The sequence below is a fragment of the Oryx dammah genome, unplaced genomic scaffold (assembly GCF_014754425.2).
Source record: "Oryx dammah isolate SB20612 unplaced genomic scaffold, SCBI_Odam_1.1 HiC_scaffold_19, whole genome shotgun sequence".
In the NCBI taxonomy this organism is placed as follows: Eukaryota; Metazoa; Chordata; class Mammalia; order Artiodactyla; family Bovidae; genus Oryx; species Oryx dammah.
Genome location: NW_024070203.1, coordinates 21,052,237 through 21,078,432, shown reverse-complemented (window position 1 = coordinate 21,078,432; position 26,196 = coordinate 21,052,237). Strand labels below are relative to the sequence as shown.

Sequence of the window (26,196 nt, the reverse complement as noted above, 5' to 3'; positions counted from 1 at the left end):
GTTTGCGACCCCATGAATTGCAGCACGCCAGACCTCCCTGTCCATCACCAACTCCCAGAGTTCACTCAGACTCACATCCATCGAGTCGGTGATGCCATCCAGCCATTTCATTCTCTGTTGTCCCCTTCTCCTCCTGCCCCCAATCCCTCCCAGCATCAGAGTCTTTTCCAATGAGTCAACTAATCTCCTTAGTACGGCCTTAACACTTAGCTCAGCTCCTGGTTCAAAGAGGGCTTCTGAGACCACGCTGAGTCCATTAAATCACCTGGGTGCAGAACCCTCTTTTCACACGTGCCTCTTAGGAGCACTCATCCACCCTGCTACTTCTCTTAGTCAAAATTGGCCTCTCTATCCATGGGCTTTGATGCTTCTGTATATATATTGGGATATGTCTTAATGTTGTTTTTGTTCAGTCACTAAGTCACATCTGACTCTTTGAGACCCCATGGACTGTAGCCCACCAGGCTCCTCTGTCCATGGGATTTCCCAGGCAAGAATACTAGAGTGGGTGGCCGTTTCCTTCTCCAGGGGTCTCTTCCCAACCCATGGATTGAAACTGTGTCTCCTGCACTGGCAGGTGGGTTCTTTACCACTGAGCTACCCAGGAAGCCAGAATAAGTTCACTGATTTTTAAAAATATTCCTGATGGGAATTGGACAGTAGTTTCATGTACTTTAGCTTATATGCAGAGTACATCATGAGAAACGCTGGGCTGGAAGAAACACAAGCTGGAATCAAGATTGCCGGGAAAAATATCAATCACCTCAGATATGCAGATGACACCACCCTTATGGCAGAAAGTGAAGAGGAACTAAAAAGCCTCTTGATGAAAGTGAAAGTGGAGAGTGAAAAAGTTGGCTTAAAGCTCACATTTAGAAAATGAAGATCATGGCATCTGGTCCCATCACTTCATGGGAAATAGACGGGGAAACAGTGGAAACAGTGTCAGACTTTATTTTTTTGGGCTCCCGAATCACTGCAGATGGTGACTGCAGCCATGAAATTAAAAGATGCTTACTCCTTGGAAGAAAAGTTATGAGCAACCTAGATAGCATATTCAAAAGCAGAGACATTACTTTGCCGACTAAGGTCCGTCTAGTCAAGGCTATGGTTTTTCCTGTGGTCATATGTGGGTGTGAGAGTTGGACTGTGAAGAAAGCTGAGCGCCGAAGAACTGATGCTTTTGAACTGTGGTGTTGGAGAAGACTCTTGAGAGTCCCTTGGACTGCAAGGAGATCCAACCAGTCCATTCTGAAGGAGATCAGCCCTGTGTGTTCTTTGGAAGGACTGATGCTAAAGCTGAAACTCCAGTACTTTGGCCACCTCATGAGAAGAGTTGACTCATTTGAAAAGACTCTGATGCTGGGAGGGATTGTGGGCAGGAGGAGAAGGGGACGACAGAGGATGAGATGGCTGGATGGCATCACTGACTCGATGGACGTGAGTCTGAGTGAACTCCAGGAGTTGGTGATGGACAGGGAGGCCTGGCGTGCTGCAATTCATGGGGTCGCAAAGAGTCGGATATGACTGAGTGACTGAACTGAACTTCCTGTACTTTTTCAAATCATTTTGGCAAAATATGTTTTTAGGATGTTAGTTCTTATATCAGCTTAACCCTATAACCAGGCCCATAGTATTTTTGTCTCCTTATCTTTTCATAGAGTTTTGAACTTTTCTCCATAAAATCTTTGCAAACTTGCTGTGAGGCAAGACCCTTCCTAAGTGGTTTCGTGTTTTCTGTGTTACTCTCCAGTCGGTAAACATAGGTGTTGGGAACTAAGTTGGTTCTGCATCTGCTCAGCTTTCTTATCGTCTCTAATACTTTGTCTGCTGGGTCCATTGGATTTTTATAAAGTTATCTCACTATCTGCAAATCAGGTTTATTTCTGTGTGAGAGTGTGTGTGTTCAGTCATTCAGTCATGTCTGACTCTGTGCAACCCCATGGACTGTAACCTACCAGGTACTTCTGTCCATGGGATTTTCCCGGCAAGAATACTGGAGTGGGTTGCCATTTCCTATTCTAGGGGATCTTCCCGACCCAGGGATAGAATTCAAGTCTCCTGCATTGGCAGGTGGATTCTTTACCACTGAGCCAACTGGGAAGCCCTTTTATTTCTCTGCACTTTGAAGCAAATGCTCAACTGCTTTAATAAGGAGACCCATCATGAAAGCAGCTTAAATAACGTTTCTTTTTTCTCTTTCCCATAACATTTTCCCAGGTGGGGAGTCCAGATATCTCGTGATTTCTCTAGGGCCACGTTCCTTCTATGTGTTTCTCTATGTCATCCTAGGGTCTTGCTGTCATCTGAGGAGCTGGGTCTGGGTCGCCAGGAACTTCAGGCAGAAGGGAGGGGACGCAAGGAGAGGAGAGCCTCCCCTGGGGACTTAGGTTGGGAAGGACACCGCCTGCCCCCTGCTTGCTTGCAGGGTCCTCTTCTGGTTTCACTGCAATGGTCGCAGCCTCTAGAATAGCATCTGGTATCTAGTTGGTGTCCAAAAACATATCTGTGGAAGGAATTCTTGGAAGAACAAATTGCAGAGTTATCACAAGTAACATGCAGGAGTGTCTAGGTGAGACCACACTTTCGTAACAATCACTAAGAGGTTGTTATCTCCCTGGATCTTGGATGTCCAGCCCCAAGTCAGATGAGACAGCCTCAAAAGTCACGAAACCCTGTTTTCTTATGACTGCACCTCAAGGAGACGCCAATACACTGACCAGTGTGGCTTCCTCTTGCGTTCCCTGGTCTCCTCTCTCTCCAGCTGCAAGTTTCTTTAAAAATCCTTAACCTACAGAGCCTCTGAACTAACCACCCAGCGGCCTCACCCAGGAACCTCTCCCCAGCATGCCAAGAATTAAATATTTCTTCATGTGGGCCACTTTTAAAGTTTTTGTTGAGTTTGTTAAAACATGTTTCTGTTTTATGTTTGGCCGTGAGGCTTGTGGGGCTTTAGCCCGTTGACCTGGGATCTCATCCCCACCCCCCAACTACATTGAAAGGCGAAGTCTCAACCACTGGACCACTAGGGGAGTCCCCGAGAATTAAATATTTATTAGGCTTATTTTAATCAGGAATAAATACATGATTTAGCAAAATGTAATGCTTCCCATTTGAAACCTGCCCCGCCTCCCGCCCCGCTGAGTTCTCCCCAAACATTCCAACCATTCGTTGGTTACAACGGAAAACAATACGTTGGTGAGGTGGGGAGTTGGCGTCCCCAGAGTTAACATTCATTTCCCATACATCGGCTGGCCCTTTAGAAATAGCCTGTGGGGAGTGTTGAGGAAACCACAAACATCCTCTTGGATAAACACTCTGGAATCCGATGATACAGAAAATCGTGTAAACGCATGTGCACACACCACCAGGGCAGTGATCTCAGACGGCTGGAATGCATATGCTGAACAGACAGACTTTTCCTATCAGCAGCACCCCTCCTCTCCCGGAACCCCTTTGCAACAGCGGGGAAACAGGTCCTAGAGGCAGCTGCAACCCCTTCCTAACAGGATCTGGAGAGAATCGCTTCTCCTTCTCCAGAAATCTGTGGTGTTTTCTCTCTCATCTCTTAAAATTCTCTTTGACAGAATTGAGCCACTCTGGTTCCCCTCTTTTCTGGAGCTTAGCATTTTTATTCATGTGGCTGACAGACTCTTTTTAGAAGATACTGGATGGATGATTTCTTTAGAACTTATCAAGTTCCTTTTTTCAAAAAATCCAACCAATCTTACTTATCTGGTCCAGCCAGCCCTTCCACTACTTAAAGATCCAGCTGAGACATGAACTCCTGGGTCACCTAGTCCCAGGAGGACACAGCGATCCACTCCAGTATTCTTGCCTGGAGAATCCCATGGACAGAGGAGCCTGGCGGGCTACAGTCCAGGGGGTCACAAAGAGTCGGACATGACTAAAGCAACTTAGCACAGCACACTACTTCCACAATATTTGTCTATACAAATATTTTCTTCCTGTCTATACTGCTGGGCCTGATACCTGATACCTACAGACTTAACACAGTGCCTCTTCTGGTAATCACGAATGAATAATGGGTGCATTAAGATAGGCAAGAACTTCAGCATCCCAGAGAGGCCCTTTCTGTGCTGTGAGCCATGGTTGGTGTCGTCGCAAAATCTTGCTCAGTTCCAGGCCTGCCCTTCTGCTTTCCCCATTGGCAGCTACCGACTCTCCCATTTCCCCTGGTCTCTGCATAAGTAGGGAAGTCATCTGACTTCTACACACGTAGTTTTGGAGCTAGAAGCCCAAAGGGATCTTCCGACTGGGGGCTCATAAGTAAAGTTAGCGTTTAGTGTCACTGAGCTCCCTTAGAAAGAGAGGAGCTGCAGCCCAGAGGGCTGTCTTTACAGATGGGTTTCAAAAGTTCAGTGCAGGAGGTTGATTTGCAGACCCAGATTGTCTGCCAGGTTTTTCAGTGTGCCTGATCAGATACCAGGGAGGGGGTTCCCTCTGTCATGATGTGGATACAGAAGACAAGAGTTCAGTTCTCCACGTGGCTTCTCTTGGCTTCTGGAAGACGTGTTTCCCCAGGGACCATGTGCCTCTGTGCAGGATGCCAGGTGACAGTCATAACCTCTGTTCTTTTGGGCAAACACCATGGTTTCTGTTCTCCAGCTAGTCTTCAAAGTACGGTGGTGACGAGAAGAAAGAGCTCTTCCTTTTGCTCCCACTGTACATCAGGGACACGCTTTTCTTCTTCCGGTCAAAGGAAGTGCTGTCATCTCCCGTTAGGGACAAGTATGAGGCAATGCTTTCCCGAAGGCCGTAGCTGAAAAGGGACTCATCCACACCGACTGGGCTCTCTGCCCCCTCTGGGTCCTCTTGCTGTCTGCTAGTGGGTAGATAGTGGACAGAAAAGGGGCAAAGCAGAGGATGTAGTGGGATGGAGGACAAGAGAATAAGAAAAGGAAGAAAAACAAATGAAGAGCCTGGTTAATATGTATCGAACTTGTTCTAATTCTGCTTCTTCCATCTGTGGCTGTATAATTTTGGAGAAATCACTTGACCTCTCTGAGCCACTGTTTCCTTGGATGGCTAAACTTCCAGCTGTACATTTTAATGAATCTTTCTTCATGATAATCTACAAGGAAGAGCTATTTTATTTCCTAGGCAATTCTGATCACTGATTTTCTTTGAATTTACCAGTGGGATGTCTGGATCATTATTTAATTAGTAAGATAACCCACCAGTCCCCACTTACAGATACCCCTTAAATGCAATAGCTGACAATCAGAGCAAATAAAGGAAGATTTTTTTTTTCCCCTTAAAGTATGAAGTCACCTTAGGATTTTGCTGGTGGGTTTAAGCTTCACGATTGAGTTTACAACAATATCAAATTTACACAAGATTGATCTGTGTGTTGCTCTCTAGGATACTAACAATTAGAAAAGCGCAAGGTGGTATCATTCAGCTAGAAAATGTTCATCTGACCCTGAAGGAGTGCTGAATGAACGTGTGCAGAACTGGGGATACTGAGGCTGTGGCGGGGGGTTGCTGGGGCCATGCCACCCAGGGCGTGGGAGCTGAGACAGGTCAGTCTCCAAGGGACACTGGGATTCCTGGGGTCTGCACCTGCTCAGAGCAAGGGGGTAGCAAGGCTGGTGGGAACAGGCCACAGTTTTTGTGTGCTGGGCTCACGTGCTGGTTTGGGGCTTATACATTCATGGAGGACACACACACACACACACACACACACACACCTTATTGCCCTCCTCCAGTTGAAGGTCTTCTGGCGCAGGGTGACAGGTGAGTCGGAGGCCCTTACTGCTGGGGCTGCCGCCGTCTGAGTGAGGCAGGGTGTGGTCAGCACACAACAGAGGCCGTCGGCCACCTCTGAGGAGAAAGCAGAGAACCGGTCAGCGGCTCTGAGATGCCCCGGCCAGTGCGTGCTGCGGGGCCCTGGATATTCACGAGGGGAAACTGAGGCTGAGATTTGTGAGGGGCTGAGAACCATGTGCGCAGCTGTCGAAGACATCTCAGTATGCCCCGAGTGCACACTGTGCTTAGCTTGACACAAGGCAAGAGTAGACTTTAGGACCCAGAATCCGCCAGACTTGGGGTAGAGTTTCAGCTCCGCCCAGATAGCGCATCACCTGGACCCCTTCTGAACCTGAATCCTCTACTGTTGGATGAGAGGATGGAGCTGACATGTGAGAACAGCTGGCAGAGTGCCCGTGTGAGGGAGACCCCACACTCAGGGGTTTCCCACCAAGGTGCTGGGCCGTCAGCTTCAGGGGCAGCCTCCTGTGTGCTGGGGGGCTACGTGCACTGCTGCGTCCCCCACAGCACACAGAACGGGGGTCCGGATAGCACGGGTGGGGCTGGTGCCTCTGTAGGAAGGAAGAGAGATAAAGGAAATAAGGGAAGAAGACAGAAAAGAAAGGAGAGAGAAGGGAGGAAGGATGGAAGAAAGACGAAGAGAGGAGGGAATTAGGTAGACAGGGAAGGAGGGGAAGAAGCAAAGACTGACCAAAAAAGACGAAAGACACAGAAATAGGAGGCGAAAAACAGAAAGATAAAAGGCAAAATCGAGAAGAAAATGGACGAAGACAAAAAAGAAACTTCTCTCTTCTCAAGCACAAAGAGGATGAAAATTAAATAAATCCTTTCCTTTTATCTTCCTGTTAATAGCTCCTACTTGAGCTTCCAGGGTCCCCCATCTCTCTAGGAGCTTTAAGATAGAGCCTCTATCTCTTCCCCTAGCCCATGTCATCATAAGACTGCAGTGCTCAGATGTTCTCACAGATGCAGGAGATTCTCTGTGGCCCTACTGAGGATGGAGAGCCCAGTGGGTCTCATGTCCTGAGGGAGATGAAGTGTCTGCCCGGATGCAGCCACACTGGCTTCAAAACCGCCCATCACCAGGGTTTAGGAAGCACAGCACCCCTCTGCTGGGCTCTGTCTCCATCACACTGATAGAGCTCTTGAGATGTCCTTGCCAAAGAACAAAGAACAAAGGGGAATCGTAGCTGAAGAATCAAGTCAGAGAGCGACTGTCAGTAATGCTTCGCATCCGCATGACTTTCACCGTGGACTCAGATGTCCACCCACGCTGGCATGCACTGAGGAATGTAAGATTGGACCCTGAGGTTATAGGGAGCTTAACTAGATGTGAACCTGAAATAATTACCTGTCACGGGCTGGAAATTGAAACGACCTCACAGGTTAGGAGGCGAGGGACACCAAGTTGGACACAAAGATGAAAGAAACCAGCGGCAGTAGAGAGCAACTTCCATACAAAGGTTAATGCTTAGGGTGAAACATACATTTTGGCAAAGAAGAGAACTGACATTTCTGAGCACATAGCCTCAGCCCCATGCTGAGTGAGCCTGGCAGCTGTCAGTTCAGGGAGCCCTGAACTGCTCTGGCTTTTGGTACTGTGTACCCGTTTGGGGAATGAAGAACCCAAGGACCTTGGGGTCAAGTCATGAGCTCAAGGTCACAGCCAGTCACAGGCATGAATTTTTTTTTTTTTGGTCCTAATGATAATCCTGTAAGAGGCATTTTAATCTCCATTCTATAGATGCAGAAACTGAGGCTCCAAAATTATTAAATTCAATAATAGCAAATTTGAATAATAATTAGAATTGAATAACTATTAAGTTATTAAATAATTTGCCCAAAGGCACTGGGATAATAAATACAAGTAACTCATAAGACAAGTCTGTTCACACCCCTGATTGCATGCTTTCTCAGATTCTGCGCCTTTAGGAAGAACATGGTGGGATGTAAATTGGCCATGTTACTCCCACCATGGGGTCCTGAAGGTACCAGAATCCTTGCACGGCCCCAGACCCTTTTCAGTCACTCGCAGAGGGGACTGCTGGCTTCAACCCCTGTGCTGGTGCAGTGACCCGGGGCGCGTTTTCGGAAGGCACGCTTCTGTGCTGCCGTGCGATCCTCGGGGGTTCACGGCAGGAAAGCCTCATGGACCTCCTGCTCTGTAAACATCTCTGCCAGGCCAGCATCCTTTTCATGTTTGCTTTTGTCTATGCAAAACTTATGGTTGCCACACCTCTCAGATGATTCTTATTAAAAGCCAAATACCACGACCAACTTCTACTCGTGATCAGTAAAAGCTGACTGCTTCCAGGACTCCCTTCCTCTTTCATTTTTAGCTACGCTGCTAGGTGTTCAGGTGTCATGGGAGTAATATTTGCTCTATCATTTATTTTGCATCCACCATATGCCAAGCTCAGATAGACACGTTGCGTGAGCTGTCATATTCAAGAATTGTGGCAGCCACCTGTAGGTGGGCTGCTCTCATCCACCTTCCGTGAACAGTGAAGTGGGCTCCACGAGGTGGAGGTCTTCACCCAAGAACTCATAGAGCCCAGAGGCAAGTTTGGCCATGGGTCTCCCGAGTGACCATTCCTTCTTCCTGACCTGCCCTTCTCACAGGCCAGGTGTGATAACCCAGTGCCGTGGATGCCTCCTTTCACCTTGAAAGGCCCTTCAGGATCACATATCCTAAAGAATCCAGGGCTTGGGTTCAGACATCCAGAATATGGAAGGGGGAGATGCTTGTGTGGTGAAAGCGGCTTCTGTCTTCCTTTCTCTCACATGGCAGAAGCGGGGAGGAGGGCGCCCTCCTGGTCAGGGAACAGCGGCTCAAACGGTGGCTCACTAGCAGGAGCCCACATTTATGTCCATGGCGCTCTCATCTGCACTTTCCCTGTGCTAACTCACTGCACTCTCATCGTGTCTTCAAGGTAGGAACACTTAGCGTCTGCATGACACAGGGAAGAATGGACTCAAAGGTGAACCGCCAGCCCAAGGTTGCCCAGATCTGGGATCCGAACACAAGGTGGTTTCAGAGCCAGCTTTTAGCCACTTTTTTTTTTTTTTTTTAATGCCATTTCTCCCTTTTCCATAGGGTGAAACTCCTAAGTCCTGACCTGGCGTTCAGGTCAGTCTAACTCACAGTTCCTCTTCCGACTCTATGCACTACACCCGTCACCTCCATCAAACCCCGCTCCGCATCCGCCGTCTTGGAGGATGTTCCAGTCAGCATGGCACGCTTGGACCTGTCTCCTGGGCCCAGGAAGGACACTCAGATGAATGAAGTATAATCCCTGGTTTCTAAGAGCTTGTTGAGAAACACAGGCTAGTAGACACTTAACTAGGTCACCAGGCGGAACGCCCAGAATTCTAGGGAGAAAAACACCTGGCATGCCAGGGGATCAGAGAAAAAACAGGCCGTTCATCTTCTAACTCCGAGGGCTTCATCACAGAGCTGGCTTCCTGTTGGCCTTGAAGGGTGATGAGGACTTTGACATGCAGAAAGGGGGAAACGAAGGGCATTTCAGAGCAAAGCCCCAGAGGCCCAAGTGTACAACCCACTTAAGGAAGTGCAGACCATCTGTGGTTTTGACTGTAGGGGCGTCCTGATTCATTTCACTTACAGGCAGAGAAGGATGAAGTTGAGGTTGGCTGCGTTTTACTTAGCATTCACATTCAGTCTATTTTAGCCTGAAATTTGCAGTCTGAATTACTGAGAAAAGAGCATTTGAAGAAGGCAGGATGGACAAGAGAGCAAAGTAAATCACCAGGCAGGTCTAGGGGAGCAGCCTAGACTGAGTGCCTGGAGTTGGGGTTGGGGGGCTAGGCAGTGAGCCAAGAGAGATGTCATGCATCGGTCTTGATGGAGTGTTTCTTACCGGAATAGTGATTCACCAGGTCCTCCAGGCACTGGAAGGTGAGCCTCGGGGAAATGTAATACCAGTTGTTTGGCAGACGGAAGATTCGGTAATGCTTCACCTGCCGGTGTCTCACTGAGAGCGAATAAAAACCTGCAGGGAGTGGAGGACAGGTCATCACCCCAGGGCCACCAGCTAAGGAGCCCACCACCATGGAGGCGGAGAGACCTTCTCAGCCTTGTGATACGACCATGGTACCCAGATACATGCTCTTATGTTTTGAGCAACAATTGCTCGAGCCTCATCTGTTTGGATGCAGCTCACTCTTTAGAATATCCAGGAACGTGGTATTTGAGCAGTCCAGTTGCATTAACTGTACTGCAATGCTCTTTTTAAATTTTATTTTCAAAAATATTCATATATTTATTTTACCTGGCTGCACTGAGTCTCAGTTGTGGCTCATGGGATCTTTGATCTTTGCTGCAGCATGCAAGATCTTTTTTTTTTTTTAAGTTGTAGCATGCAAATGCTTAAGTTGTGGTATGTGAGATCTAGTTCCCTGAGTAGGGATGGAACCCCACCCATTGGGAGCATGGAGTAGAACGTTGGGTGAGTGTCTACACCTCTCTTAGCCTCCATTTCCTCAAATGGAAAGTGAGAGAACTGAGCTTAGGTCATGTGTAAGGGTTCTTGGGCTTTCCTGGTGGCTCAGATGGTAAAGAATCTGCCTGCAGTGCATTAGATGTGGGTTCATTCCCTGGATTGGGAAGATCCCCTGGAGCAGGAAATAGCAACCCACGCCAGTATTCTTGCCTGGAGATTTCCATGGACAGAGAAGCCTGGTGGGATACAGTCCACAGGGTTGCAAAGAGTCAGACATGACTGAGTCACACACACACACACACACACACACACACACACATACACACGTCCTCCTGAGTCACACACACATACACGCACACACACATGTCCTCCTGAGACACACACACACACACACACACACACACACACACACATGTCCTCCTTGCTCTGTCTTCTAGGGTTCCGGGATGGAAAAGACTCACAAGGCAGTGAGTGGGGAGTTTTGGCTTGCATATGCTGGGTCAGGGGCTGAGCTATTTCATAGCAACCTCTCTGTTGATTCTCAGAAAGACCCTGGGAGGTATGGTCCTCAGGTACTGTTACAGCTGGAGAAACTGAGACTCAGAGTGAGATGGCTGGAGGCAAGCAGCTCAGAAGTGGCCGCCCCGAGGCGGGTGGGACCTTTGTCCTCCTGCAGCAGGCCTCTCTAGTGGCCAACATCCCTTGCTCTCCCAGGCCTGCCCTCTGCGTCAGTTCAGCGTGTGTCTTCCGGTAATGGCAACAAGGACTGAAAGGACAGCGAGCAGTTCAAGAGCGGCAGGTGGAAACTTACGAGAACTTTGCATACCCTAGGGAGCAGAGCCTGCCGCCCCCACCCAGGCAGCGGCTCAGTCTATTTTTAGATCAGCTCTGGCAGCTACACTTGGGGTCCTTCCCCACCACCCCTTGACCCTGCCTGGGTCTGGGACCTGCACAGGAAGTTTCGCCTCTGCTTTGCTTTTGCTCTCACCCTGTGTATTTAGGTTTTTTAAGAAAAAAGGTTGGTCCTGGATTCTTCATTATATCACACAGAAGGTCCCTGCTTCCCCAGAGGAAAGCTGACGCTCATTTTACTGGAAGGCTCCATCCAGTACCAGGTAGCTCTGGTGCTTAATAAGTGCATGGGAGATAGTCTCAGAAACCACATTTTCTCTTCTTTGATGGTGGGTGTACAAGAAACAGGCTGAGATCTTGGAGCTGTTTTCTATATTCAAGAAGTTAATATTAATTCTCAGTTAGTCTGAGTAGCCCCCAGCTATTAATGTTTGGCTTCTGTGAGTTTATGCATACTCTATTCCAGACTTCCCTCGAAGGGCTTCCCTTGTAGCTCAGTTGGTAAAGAATCTGCCTGTAACGTAGGAAACCCGGGTTTGATCCCTGGGTCAGGAAGATCCCCTGGAGGAGGAAATGGCAACTCACTCCAGTATTCTTGCCTGGAGAATTCCATGGGCAGAGGAGCCTGGCAGGCTACAGTCTATGGGGTCATAAGAGTCGAACACGACTTAGCGAACTAAACCACCACCGCCTATTCCAGACACTTGCCAAACATGTTCCCATTGTTAATCCCATGCTATAGAGAAAGGAAAAGAGGCTTAGAGAGAGGAGGTGACTTCCTAGTGATTCATACAGGCCAAACTAAGAGTTGGAGACTCTTGCTTTGAACCATTTCTTTTTCACTGAATTACTTAGTGCATAGGATGCATGAAAATTATAATGGTGAAGGCCGTGGTGAATCTGCTCATCCCAGTCCTTTCGGCTGCCTGACTTCACTGTAGAGCACAGCAGGGACTAAGACTGAAGGTCTGCTGTGTCGTGAGAGCACAACAAATATTACATTTGAATCACACCACAATCTCACAAGGAAGGGGTTTCCTCTCCATTTCACAGATGAGAAAACTGAGGTCAGAGAAGTACATGACTTGCCCCAGTCACAGAGCTTTGCGGCCCATATCCTCTCTGGCCCGGGCACTGACCACTGGGGTTTTCATCTTTTCTCAGTTGTTGGGAAATTCTGCAGTGGTAGTCTGCCAGGCCTGGCCTGGGTCAGAGCCTGAGCCAGTGCCCCACCAGCTCCCTGCGGCCTGGCTCCAGTGCCCTGGTTTCGGTGCTGGCCACACTGCCCATGTGTGGGCCTCTGGGAGCTCACTGCATGGGTTGATTCGCGTGCATTGTGGGAGGAAGGGAACCTGAGCCGGGTGATGCATGAGTCAGCCCAGAGCAAAGCTTGTTTTCTGACCCCTGAATGGAAGGATGGGTTCAAGGCTGCTCACCTTTCTTGGTCTCACTCTCTCTGATCATGAACGAGCCTATCTTCGTGTCCGGCAGCTGCAGCAGCTCCTCAGCCTTGTCTCTGCCCAGCCCTTCAAACAGCCAACTGGGGACAAGAAAGATAGCCATGAGTGCCCCGAATGTACCCTCCCCACCAAAGACAGGAGGGATGCCGAAATGATCCAGGTCCAGCTAACATAAAAACAAACAAAAAAAAGAGCAAGGCAATCAGTGGTTCTTTCCTTCATTCTTTTAATCTTTCAAATAGTTCCTGAGTGCCCACTGCAAGGCAGGTGTCACACTGAATAATGACATGGAGAGGCACACAGCATCTTTCTCATCCTGTTTCTCAAATGCCAGCTGCATGGTACCTATTCCGTATTATATAAAAGCGTCTTGAAACATGATAAGGGACCTTTCTGGTAGTTTATTTAATGTCTATATTCCTTGTACTCTGACTACTCAGCTCCTCCATCCACGGGGGCAGGGACCATGCCTGTCGTTTGGGGTTTTGTCTCGCTCACCTGGGTGTCCAGGTTATTAAGCTTGGTATATAGCCATGAAAGAATTAGTCAACATGAGAAAGAAAGAAAGAAAATGAAAGAAATGGCGGTGCCTGATTTCACCACCTGACGCCCCACCCTGCATACGTTCTGTTTCCTCCTTGTTTTCTTCTTTTCAACACATTTTTAAACTCAGCTGTCATTGCCTGATGCATTTCCGTGCATTTCTGTGCCTTTTTTTTTTTCACTTCACTCTTAAAAATAAAACAGTTATAATACTGTAGCCCAGCTTTCCAATGGAATGTTCACCTTCAGAGGAGAACGGGCACTTTGAACATGCTTTAGAAAGCAGCTGGGGGCACAAAGGAATCTGTGTTCTGGGGTGAAGGGCCCTGACTGGTTTTGCAGAACCACTGTTAGCAGTTGGCTGCTGTGTATTGGGAAGCAGTCATCACCCCTTCTTAATTGATGCTGGGTTTCAGTGAACAGGCCCTGGCTTTTGATCACGTCTGGATGAGCAAGTGTTGTGGGAGTATTAACATTCTACTGTTTCTCACCCTTTAATATTCCCCATGGCATGAAAGCAGGCCATTGGCAGGGCTGGCTGAGGCTTCCCACCACGTGTGAGGAACCTGCAGATATAACATCAGATACCGCTTTACTTATGTGCTGGTCTCCAAGAGTGCTCTTGTTGGTAAGATCATGGTGATGCTATATTGGGCCAAATGTTTCAACTGTTCCCTTAGTTCTCCGTGATGCGTGGCATGTTAGTTTGTTTTAGCATAAGTGATAAACGTTCATCGTTTCAAGTCCTTTCATGAAATTTCACTTATAAAAATGAAGATAATAAAACAATGGCAATAATGACATCCATGCATGAATACTAATTATGGGCCCATACCATGTCACGCACTTGAAATCTAACCTTTGTATCAACCACCTAAGGTCAAGAGCATACTCTCTGTCTCACTGATGAGGATGCTGAGGGTCAGCATGATTAAGTAATTTGTTGAAGTGCCCCACCCTTGGAGTAGGAAATGGCATCCCACTCCAGTATGCTTGCCTGGGAAATCCCATGGACAGAGGAGCCTGGCAGTTGCAGCCCATGGAGTCACAAAGAATTGAATTCAACTGAGCAAATGGGCACCCACATCACAGTGGACACTGCTAAACTGGGCTGCATTTTTCCAATTCTGTGGCCATCATGCTGCACCCCCTCTCTTCCTGCTCTGTGTTTTCAGGACATTATTGCACCTGTAATAATGGAAGCTCTGTAGGGTCAGGATTGCATCTTACTCATCTGGGTTCTTCAGCCCCCATCCCTACTCATGCTGGCATTCAGCACTACCTCTTCAGCGTGAAGGTGCTGATGGCTGATGGCTGAGTGCATGGATGGATCAATGACACACAGCTGATCAGAGTTACATGACTCACGTCTCTTTCAGGAAGTAACTCTCATAGCCACCACCGCCCCTCCTCTGCTCAGCTTTGTCATCCTCAGCACAGGGACAACTCTTGATATTCATCATCAGAATCAGTAACACTGAATGAAATGCACTGGGTTCCACGCTTCAAAAAACTTAGGCAGTTTGCTCTGCTTCCCTAGGTAAGCAGGTGGCTTGCAGAGTCTTTCTCTGACTGTAAGGAAGTTATTTCTGGACTCCTTAAGTGAAAAGTGGAGTTCCTTTCTCCCGTCCTATATGCCAAGTTCTGGCCTTGGTAGCTGGACAGATGAGGAGACTGTGGTTCATGGAGGCTGAGGAATTTTTTTCCAAGGCCCCACAGTGGAAGCCAGGCTGAGCCACACCTGTTCTGGCTGGGGTGTGCTGGCCACCAGGGCCACCTGTGGTCCTGTCCCGTGGCCTCTTCTGTATGACTGCAGGGGACAGAAACATCTTTGCTTTCTCATCTGAATGCTTTGTTATTTAAAGAGGCTTCTTTTCTGCTTGACTTCTCCACTTGTCAGGGTGGGTGTGTAAGCATTTTTGGCAGCATGTTCTCCATATGCTGGATATGATTGGATAAGAATGTGGCTCGTCTGTATTGAGTGGGTTTCCCAGGTGGGTTAGTGGTATAGAATCCAGCTGATAATGCAGGAGACTCAGGAGACATGAGTTTGATCCCTGGGTCGGGAAGATCCCCTGAATGAGAACATAGCAACCCACTCCAGTATTCTTGCCTGGAGAACCCCATGGAGGGAGGAACCTGGCGGGCTACCATTCACAGGCTCATTAAGAGTTGGACACGACTGAGCGCCCGTGCACCCACAGTATGTGCTGAGTAACTGGTGGCAACACCAGGCCCAGTTCCAAGAATCTGTGTGTCATCCGCTCTCATTCTCCTAATAGCCCCAGACTCTGGTCCCATTACTATAGATCATTATTCCTATCATTCTATACTATGCTCTCAATTTAATGAGTGGGGATAGAAAGCTGATACTTGCCCACTGTCATACAGCCACTAAGTGACAGTCTCTGGATTTGCACCTCAGATTGGCTGACTTCTGTCTGCTGCCTCTTGTGATCACAGTTCCTGAATCCTTATTGCTATAGCAACATCACATTATACCTGCGAGGTCTGTTATTCATCTACCTAATGGAGAAATTGAGTCTCAGAGAGGGAAAGGGTTAACCTAAGGACACCTCTGTCCTTAGAAACTGAGCTAAGATTAGAATGACCCTACTGAACTAACACCTTCCTTTCCAGTGTGCCCTGCTGGGATCTCTCTATGCACTCTCATAGAAATGAAATTTAGTCACTCAGTCACGTCCAACTCTTTGTAACCCCACCAGGCTCCTTTGTTCATGAAATTCACCAGGCAAGAATACTGAAGTGGGTAGCCTTTCCCTTCTCCAGGGGATCTTCCCAACCCAGGGATTGAACCCAGGTTTCCTGCATTGCAGGCAAATTCTTTATCGTTTGAGCCACAGGGAAGCCTGCACTCTCACAGAAATCGTGCTTTATTGATGCTATTTTAGAAATGTACTCACCCATGGTAAACTCTGGCCACACATATTCCAGGAATGTAACTTTCTCGACCGGTGCTAAGAGAGATGGCTTTCCACCAGCCCCCTTCACTAGAAAGATAAGAACAAATAGAAAAGAGTGACTGGGGAAGTGGTGAGTGATTGAATGAATGAACAGAATAACCAGATTTAATCCCAGGTGCACTGGGATGTTCCTTTTTTAGCGTCTGTCCTTGGCCACATTAACTAGACCTTCTCCCTATGAAAATTTAGTTTTTAAGTATATCCATTTTGATCTAAACAGAAAGTGTTCCCACAGGCTGGCAATAGCCACCTTTCAGGGATCAGCAGCTGATGTTTCTAGCTTATCTTCGTGGTTGGAGGCTTTTTAAAAAATAAATGTTTACTCTGCTGAATTAGACCCTGAGATGTAACCAAGACAGTTTCACATGTCTACATCAGTGAGGATCTAAATAAAAGGGGCTCAGAGCCCCTATGTCTTCTACAGCCTTTTTCAAATCTAAAAGAGACAACAGGTCAGAAGGCAATACCTTTCTGTTTGTCATCAGAAGTTTTTCTTTTTTTCCCCCCCCAGATCCCTGAGTCCTCTTACTGAGTCTGCATTAATGTATAACCTCAACCTTGCCCGTGTTGAGGGGAGATGAGGCCAACATAAGAAATAGAAGCTGGATCATAAAGGGTCTCAAAAGTCAAGTTAAGAAATTTCAATTTTATCCATTGGGCAACTAGGAGCCAGGGAACGTTTTAAAGCACCAGCAGCAGTCAGGAGGATTAAGCCTGGAGGCCCACTGTTTGGGCCAACTTTCCCACCTCACAACAGGACCAGGGCCCATGGGGAACCAGACAACCATAGAGAAAATCTAACAATTCCCACCAGCATCGAGTTCTTTGGGGGCATCATAAAAGTTTTGGAAATCTCACTCACTCAGAAATCACACGCAGTTTCTCCCCACGGCGGAATATCGGGGGGCTGATGTCGGGAGATGGGTAGTCACTCAGCACAGCCAGAAAGTCACTGTCCAGTTCTGGGGAAACAAAACCAAGGTTGGGGGCAGAGGTGAGACCTTCCTGGGGACTTCACAGCAAAAGGCAGCTAATTGTTTTGAAACAGCAATTTTCAGTTGGTCCTCCTCTCTTCAGGAACGGTGAGTCAGGTGACCTACTCTCCTGCTCATTCCTGCCCTGACCTGGACATTTTCCTCTGGGAAATGGGGATGCAGAGGTCTTTGAGCTGAGGTCACAAGGTCTGACTCCAGGGTGTTCCCTGGCATCTACTGACCCATATACTCCTGGGTGAGTCCTGGAGTGCCTACTAGCCTCCATTTTCCCATCTTTAAAATGGGGCTAATAACTCTTCTTTCCAGGATTTTTGTGAGATAAGATGAAAGTATATAGCAATACCCATGAATGATGAGATGCTGTGAAAACATCCTGTCTTATTACCATGGCTTTAGGTACCCTCCTTGGGGCTTACGAGTTCCACATCTGCAACTTATTGAGGTGGGGTGTCAGGGTTAGGCCCCATGAGTTCTGGGGACCCACCAGGACCAGGAGGTTATTAACTCTGAAACTCAACAAATCCCTTCTTCCCCATAGAATGTAAGGTGCCAAGTCAGAAATCTACTTAACAGGGACCTTTGCTGGTGGGGAGGTAGGAAAAAAATGAAGTACTCATCATACATATGTTGAAAGTAATTCTGATGCAGTTTTGAAAAGGAAAGCATGCTCTTTGGTTCATTCTGGCTGAGGTTAGTACAGCTTACTATAGACTAAAGATAGATTGACAGCATGTGTGTTTGCTTTTTGTTGCTAAGCAAAGCCTTGTTTCACAGCCTTAGTGATTTGCCATAATTCAGGTATCTTAGCTACAGGGTAATATCAGGGTACATCTTTGGGGAAATAGCATATCCTACAAACTGGAAAAGACTCTGATGCTGGGAAAGATTGAGGGCAGGAGGAAAAGCGGGCAACAGAGGATGAGATGGTTGGATGACATCATCAACCCAATGGACATGAGTTTGAGCAAACTCCGGGAAACAGTAAAGGACAGGGAAGCCTGGCGTACTGCAGTCCATGGGGTCGCAAAGAGTCAGACATGATTTAGTGACTGAACAATAACAACAGCAAATTGGCCAAGACAGTTATTGTTTGCTGTGATGTTGCATTTATTAGTCTGTTTGCTGGCCAGGCATCTGAACTCAAAATTCTAGGTAACATACTATTTATTCACTCATTCACCAATTATTTATTGAGCCACTACTATGGGCCAAGCATGGTGAACAAAGCAAGCCAAGTCTCCCTGCTGTCATGGAACTCATATTCTAGAGAATACAAGTCATGGAAGGAGGGGTCATTCCCTGCCTCGTTCACCCCAGGCAGACTTGGTGGCCACCTCCTAGGATCTAGAGGACCTCATGCTGGAACCTCTAGCCCCTGTCCCTTACAGCCCATCTGTCTCCAACTCACATAGTTCCCATCAAATTAAGTTGAAAGAGAGCTTAAGTACAAGGATGAGTAAGAATACATGAGAAATGAGTGATGGCCATGGAATAGTGTCCTCAGGTGGATTGCTCACTTGGGGAAACTGAGTCACACAAAACACACCCTGTAAGAGCAAGTGTCCCTGCGTGTCAGATGGAAACCAAAAGTGACTCATGGTGGCCATGGTCACTGGAGTGGGGGAGGGCTCATGAGAAGGAGTGGAGTCCCCGGGGAAGGCTGACCTGTGAGGTCTCTGACCCTCCCTGCACCTGTGGGGAGTCCTCCGTCACACTCTGCTTTGCTGAATCAAGAAAGAGTTCTTCCCTGGTGCAGCCCAGACCTGGTGCAATAATTAGTGGTAGCGCTACAGTTGGACTTCATGCCCAAAGTCCCGAGTTCTAACAAGGAGTGGAGCCAGACTCGGTGGGACATGAAACCTCTGCAGATCTGGAGGTCCTCTTTAAGAAAAAGGGCACAAAACTACAGGTAGAATGTTAGGTAGGGGACTGAGGAAGGCATCGTGCCAGGAAGCCAGGCCTGGTGCATAAGGTTTGTCCAGATGCTGGTAAATCGTCCTGGTTTTGAGGCTGACTCGCAGCTCTGAGTGTGGTCACATTTTCCCTTCCAGGATGTGGGTTACTCTGGAAAATGAGGGGTTGGAAAATGCCTTCATGACAGAAATCTGTTCCTCTTAGATTGACAGCCCCCAGCTGTGGAAGGACCACTTAGTAACAGGGTCTCCACTGCCTACGATGCTCTGAGATGGGCCACTGTGTTTTTCCCAGCTGGCCAGATTACTCATCTGCAGAGCCAATCAACAGGCTGTTCCCTCCGCCTGGACCACGCTCTGCTCTCCCCTCTCTCATCCCTCCCACCTCTGTTGACTCAGAGGTCACCTGATGCTCAGGAGCCCAGCCTTCCTGTGGTCCTGCTTCTCCGGCCCTGGGCTTTGCCTTTGAGGCAGTGAGCTGGGCTTGTATGTGTTGTGTGTATGACGATCAGGGAATGGCCATGAACTCCAGGAGGAGCAGTCTTGTGCACCCAGCCTGGGATGCTCAAGGCAGGTTTATCAAACGAACACATGAGGAGGTCCTGATGCTACTAGGCCTTGGAAAACTGCCGTCGTGCTGAGCTTTTGAAAGGGTCCAGGAGAAGGGAGCCTGATTTGTGGCAAGCAGGATGGTAGGGGGTGGGGTGGGGTGACAGAACCAGACCGTTTTGAAAAATAAGCGTGAAAATGAGATGCACAGCTTTGTTATCTGTGACAGCAATGGAACCTTGAAACAAGCTGTATGTCTACAAGAGGAGCCGCGGCTTTGATCTCTGATTTAAGATTAAGGCTGTGGAACAGAGCAACCGTCTTTTCTTAATGTTAAAAACAGAAACAAAAACAAAATCCCTTTACAAAAAAAGTGTTTCAAGGAGGGGAAAACAGGCTTCAGGGGCTGGAGGGTTTCAATTTCACAAGTTGAGTTTCCTGTGGAATTTCCGTAATAATGATGTTTTTTGATAGCTATGATACTTAAACATCACTGAGAAACTTTGAGTCCGAGCTTTGGCTTCAAGGTCACGGCCCTTGCTTGGTCTTTTGCGAGGGGTTTTAGGCTCAGCGCATCACCTTGTTTCCCCAGCACTGGAAAACCAGAAGGCAGAGTCAGGGGGAGATAGAGTTTGGTTTGTACTTTTGTGGGAAGGGCAGCCGTTTTAAGGAAGGTCTGGGGCTAGAATCACACCTAAGTTTCCATGCACTTTGGTCCCTAAGGTGAAATTAATGCAAAATAGGAAACTTAAGTTTGCTCATAAAGCTCAAACACAGGATTATGGACTTCTGTAGTCCCTAGCTTTGTGGAGAGCAGAGCATTTGGATTAAGTCAGATAAATGAAGGATACCGGGAAGAGTTGCTCAGAGGAAGCAGACAGGATTATTGCAGACTCAAGATAAGGAACCGAATTAAGTGATGAGATGCATGCTGGGCAGACAAAGAAGAAATCCAGGGAGAGCTTTCAGAAGAGAGGACCGGCTTTGAAATCAATCAGACCGGGCTTAAATTCCACCTCCTCTGCATAATTGTTCTGTGAGTTGGGGAGAGATTTATTTTTAACTCATCTGAGCTTGATTTCTTCATGTATTAAAATGGGAACTATTACACTGGACCTCTCGGATCGGGTTAGGATTCATGAGGAAGTGTATGAACAGAGCCTGCCTCAGTCGGTGGTAGCTGGTATCGTGTTTACGGCAGGGGGTGAGGTTATCATTCCGTTGTGATCCCAGGCCTGTCTCAGCCAGCAGTGTTCTGAATTTTGCAAAACCTCTAGTCCCATAAATTTTAAAATATTCTTATCTTCTAAAAATAAATGCCATTTGGTGAGAACAGAAGATGCAGTTCAAGAGACCAAATATTTGCTAGTAGCTGAACGCAAAAATGAGTCAGATTAAACACACTGTACAGAAGTGTAAAATAGGAAATGAATCCAAAAGCGGAAGGAGACCGAGGCAGAACTTACTAGCCACAAATATTACTCGGTCACAAGAGGACAGGCCCTTTTTCTGCATTATTATTCCTTAGAGTAGCATTATCATTCATTTTCTGTTTGTTTTTCAGTTGTATAAACAAGTACAATTTACTGTTGTGTAGGTTTAGTAAATCCTAACCACAAGGCTATATTTACAATATTAATAGTCTTGGAGACATAACTAGTTACTATAAAGAGTATCTGTGCTTTTTTTTGCATTTCAATACAAACTAATTTTTTACTATATGAATTTCAATGGCCTTAGCCATTGAGAGAAATCCATATTAATTAGCTGCACAGGAAAATTACAGTCTAAGTGCAAAAAAATTTTTAGTTTATTTGGCTGCATTTGGTCTTGGTTGCAGTATGAAGACTCTTTTAGTTGTGGGATGTGGGGTCTAGCTCACTGACCAGGGATCAAACCCAGGGCCCTGCATTGAAAGCCCTGAGTCTTTGCCACTGGGCCACCAGGTAAGGCCTATCATTTCTTTTAAAATGCAGAAAGCCTTTAGTAGATCCCATGTATAACCATCTTGCAAAAGCAGGCATTCTTTACTTTCCAATACAACATGATAAATGTATGGAACATATATTCTTATTTGGGCTTCCCTGATAGCTCAATTGGTAAAGAATCTGCCTGCCATGCAGGAGACCCACCCCAGTTTGATTCCTAGGTTGAGAAGATCCACTGGAGAAGGGATAGGCTACCCATTCCAATATTCTTGGGCTTCCCTGGTGGCTTAGCTGGTAAAGAATCCGCCTGCAATGCAGAAGACCTGGGTTCGATCCCTGGGTTGGGAAGATCCCCTGGTGAAGGGAAAGGCTACCCACTGCAGTATTCTGGCCTGGAGAATTCCATGGACTGTATAGTCCATGGGGTCGCAAGGCATCGGACATGACTGAGTGACTTTCACTTTCACTTTCATCTTATTTAAAAGGTGAAGAAAGCAAGGCTGGAGGAGTTTCAGAAACATGTTCAGGAGAGAGCATGGGGGTTGCCAAGCTCGTGGTGAGGTCACGAAGCTGCTTTGCTCGTCTTGGGACTTAGTTACCAAGCTCTGCCCAGTTTACCTTTGACTCATGACGAATTGAGACAAAAGCCGATTTAACTGTGGATTCAGAATTTACACAAAGCTACTCAGTGCAGATGGTGGGACAGGAGTTAACCAGCTTAGTGAGCTCAGCTTCTTGTTCAGTCATGTTCAAACTCGTGGCCTACGGATGAGTCAATGAAGGTCTTACTTTTAGTTATCTTTCACAGGAAGTACCCCTGGCCCCAACACACACCTAAATAACGAGACAGGGCTGGGCAGAGTGGCCTGATAGCAGGTCTCCTGAGTTCTCTTGGTCATCACGGGACACTTGTGCCTGTGGATCCTTTGTAACGGGCTGGAAAGTGAGACCTCATGGCCCAGAGAGGTTTTGACTTCTCTGTCGATTAGATGGGCAAGTGTGGGACTGAGCAGACTCTGAGGCTCTCGGATGGGACATTGAGGTGGAGAGTCTTGCCAAAAAAACACAACCAGCAAGTTGAGGGCCTAGTTTCAGAACCAGGTAACGTAACAGCAGTGGGCACAGACTCTGCTCTTGACCGCCTGCTCTCCTGGTCACAGCTGAGCACCACCTACACTGCATGCCTGCTGAGTCACTTCAGTCGTGTCCAAGTCTGGAGACCCCATGGACTGCAGCCCGCCAGGCCTCCTCTGTCCATGGGGATTCTCCAGGCAACAATACTGGAGTGGGTTGCCATGCCCTCCTCCAGGGGAGCTTCCCAACCCAGAGACTGAACCTGGGTCTCCTGTGTTGCAGGCAGAGTCTTTACCATCTGAGCCACCAGGCAACTCCTTGTATGCTAGAACACTAGCCCTCTGAGCCTACTGTTTTTTTTTTTTTTTAATGTTAATTTACTTAAAAAAAAATCTTTAATCCCATTCTAAGCAATGTGAAGTCAGGTTTGATGGGTTGGTCATAATTTGCATGGTATCCATGAAATGTACAAATATTACACGTTCAGTGTAAAAGTTGAATGATGTTCATCCTAAAGCCATCGTATGTACCGGCAGTGGAGTCAGTGAGACCGGTGGGAAATGTGCCTCTAGTCAGAGATCTGACATGGGTTTCTGTCTGTCTTTCACAAGGCCACTTGAGTGTCTGTGTCATTTGATCTGGTGACCACACTGTCCCTCATCCTAGGGAATACCTGTCCTTTTAGTAAGTCCATTCCCTCCAGGCATATAATGTCGGGGTGGTAGGGGAACTCTAGACTCAGGCCACTGGCTTCCCAAATCCCAGCCGTATGGCCTCGGGCAAGTAACTGAACCATCTCATCCCTCAGTTTCCTCAGCTGCCAAGTGGAGATGCTAATAGGGATGAACCTCAGCTCTAGGTGAGAATCCAGAGTTGATGTGTCTAAAGTATGTGGCCTCAGGACTGGTGCATATAAGCACCAAGTAACTTGAATTTCCCCTTTTTACAAACAAGGACAGAGAGACATGAGGGAGACAGGCTGGCTTCTCCTCTCTTGCTCCTTGCATGCCGGTGTGGTAGCAGATCTGTGCTCTGTAAGCTTCAGGCAGCTTAAGAGGCACCAGGAGGCTTGTAGGAAATCAGGCATGCTGCCCCCTCCCACCATCCCTGGATTCTGATGAGCAGGTCTAGAGTGAGGCCCCAAAATGTGAATTTTTAAAATTATTTATTTATTTGGCTGTGTCTGGTTATCACTGTGACATGATGCTTAGCTGGGGTATGTGGGAACTAGTTCCCTGACCAGGGATTGAACCTGGGTTCCCTGCACTGGGAGTATGGAATCTTAGCTACTGGACCACCAGAAAAGCCCGAGAATCTGCATTTTTGATGGTTACCCAGGGGATGGAGGCAGGTGGTCTGAACACCACTCACTGAGAAGTAGTCCCCTGGCTCTGAGACTGCCTGCCCCTTCTTCCTCCCCAGAGCCCCACCCACCCCTCTTTCCACCCACCTGGGCAGCACTCTTGATGCTATGTAAATACACAGTTTAGCATTCTTTCCACCTTGCAGAGAGAGGGGTCTGAGCAGTGTCTGGGTTTGTGTTACCACCTCTGCCAGTGAGATCTCACTTTAGATCAGGGCGGTAAGAAAGTTAGAAACAGGGAGGGGAAAAAGATCACAGCAAGGTGACTGAATTCTCTTGTTAGGGTGGAAATATGCCATTTCCTAGCTCTTTGGGAATTCCCTGGGTCTTAGTCAACTTTGTTCCACCTGCGTCTGGCCCCAAACTGAAGTCTGAAACATGCATAGAATTTGCAGAGAAAATGAGCTCGTTGGGATGCTTTGGGAACAAGTCACGGAATCCCCACTTTAAAACTTTTTCCAGGGTTGGGGAGGCAGTGGGGAAGGCCATTTAGACACAGCCTAGTCCCTTGGACTGCAAGGAGATCCAACTAGTCCATCCTCAAGGAGATCAGTCCTGGGTATTCATTGGAAGGACTGATGCTAAAGCTGAAACTCCAATACTTTGGCCACCTGATGCGAAGAGTTGACTCATTGGAAAAGATCCTGATGCTGGGAGGGATTGGGGGCAGGAGGAGAAGGGGACGACAGAGGATGAGATGGCTGGATGGTATTACCGACTCGATGGACATGAGTTTGGGTAAACTCTGGGAGTTGGTGATGGACAGGGAGGCCTGGAGTGCTTCGATTCATGGGGTTGCAAAGAGTTGGACATGACTGAGCGACTGAACTGAACTGAGTGCCATCAGATAACCTTAAATGAATTTTTAAAAAGGAGTGCTTCCACCCACACGTATCAGGTAGCTGCTTTGTGCTCTCATCGCTGTTGGGGAAGAATTACTCTGATCTCCATTGACAGCCTGCCTCGTGGGAGGCTGAGTGACTTCTCTGTGGTCAGGCAGCCCCCGCAGGATAATACCAGAAGCCCAACAAGGTCATCTGCCTCTGAGACCTGTCCTATTTTCAGCAAGCCCTGCTGTCTCTCTGGGTTTTATGATATTTGTCTCTGGGAACTAATCAGGAATAGTCTGGAAAGCTTAGTTGAGGAGAAAACAGATGGGCAAATCCATATTCCCAGGTATTCACAGTCCTGCTTAGAACACCTGTTTGTCTAGAAGTCCACATTGTTGACCTCTTGCTCATCCCTATAAGGAGCCTGGGGCTGTTGGGCTTTTGAAGTCAGTGGAAGTACTGTCTGTTGGCCTAAAGAATCTGCTCCCGGGAGACCTCCTGGATCCTTGAGACCAATCAAATGAGTAAGCAGGAGTGTTGGCTGAAAGGTGCTTGTTCCATGCAAACCCACCTTCTTTACATCGTTTGAATCGAGACTAATTCACTTAGCATCGACCATACCACCTCATCCCTTATTCAAGTAGGTGTCAGAGGAAAGAGGAAATCAAGTTAGGACTGATCACAAAGGAAACTTTTCAGGGGTTGGGGATGGAAAAGCCACCGGCCGCCAACACTTGATGTGGTTGCCTGGATAGCAACCCGGGTACCACCTGGGGAATTCTCGGAACCAGGGGGCGGAGGGTCGGGGAGACCCCTGGCCCACTTGTCTAGAGGCGCCCTCCCACCCACACAGTGGAAAAAGAGAAACTTATTTCATGACGATTTGCATTGAGAAAATAAAGGCAAATGGGCGAGTCCTTGGAGGCCTGTGTTTTCATGGAGTTTGCTCAAGCATGCCGCCCCCGCCACCCCCGTGGGAGAGGCAACCTCACAAGATGGGCTCCTGGGTGGTGCCTCCCACAGCCAGCTGGGGCCCCGGGCCTAGCAGAATCGCTTTTCTAGAAGTGGCCACAGTCAGAGCAGAAGACTGATGTGAGCTGGTTGGGAGAAGGTGGGAGAGGAGCTCAGGCGCAGCCACTCTGCGCAACTAACTGCACACTGCTCGGAACTTTGCCCGGGGTGCACGTGCTCCCGCCCCTAATCACACGGCTCCACCTCCTCTGTCTGGGGGAACGTCTCAGTGTCTTCTCCCCTAGGTCTGGGGAGGGGTGTTGCGGAGCTGGACAGGAGGGTCACTAGAATTGCCCTGCATCTGATTTGAGCAAGGATGGAACAGGAGGGTCTCTGTGCAGTCACCTGGGGGCATCTGAGGAGTCATGGGACCGTGAGACGGAGTGTCTCCATTTTGGAAGAAATGAGGAGGTGGCTCCTTTTTCAAGGGGTCGCAGA

At 47.9% G+C, this 26,196-nt stretch overlaps 2 protein-coding genes across 5 annotated transcripts in view; one reads left to right on the top strand and one right to left on the bottom strand.

Annotated features, from left to right (window-relative positions):
• The window catches only part of TG (thyroglobulin), a 231,788-nt gene that overhangs the window by 134,943 nt on the left and 70,649 nt on the right, over positions 1–26,196 (top strand). The window lies entirely within an intron of this gene.
• Positions 3,031–26,196, bottom strand: part of SLA (Src like adaptor) — a 39,867-nt gene continuing 16,701 nt past the window's right edge. For 2 of the 4 annotated variants that reach the window (XM_040262093.1, XM_040262091.1), the window contains 6 exons: positions 16,958–17,057; positions 16,036–16,122; positions 12,545–12,648; positions 9,675–9,806; positions 5,715–5,847; positions 3,031–4,846 (listed from right to left, as the gene is read on the bottom strand). In XM_040262093.1, the coding sequence (XP_040118027.1) occupies positions 4,630–4,846; positions 5,715–5,847; positions 9,675–9,806; positions 12,545–12,648; positions 16,036–16,122; positions 16,958–17,057 (773 nt within the window). In that variant the 3' untranslated portion in view covers positions 3,031–4,629. The remainder of the gene's footprint in view (positions 4,847–5,714; positions 5,848–9,674; positions 9,807–12,544; positions 12,649–16,035; positions 16,123–16,957; positions 17,058–26,196) is intronic. The other 2 variants (XM_040262094.1, XM_040262092.1) reach the window with 2 other exon arrangements.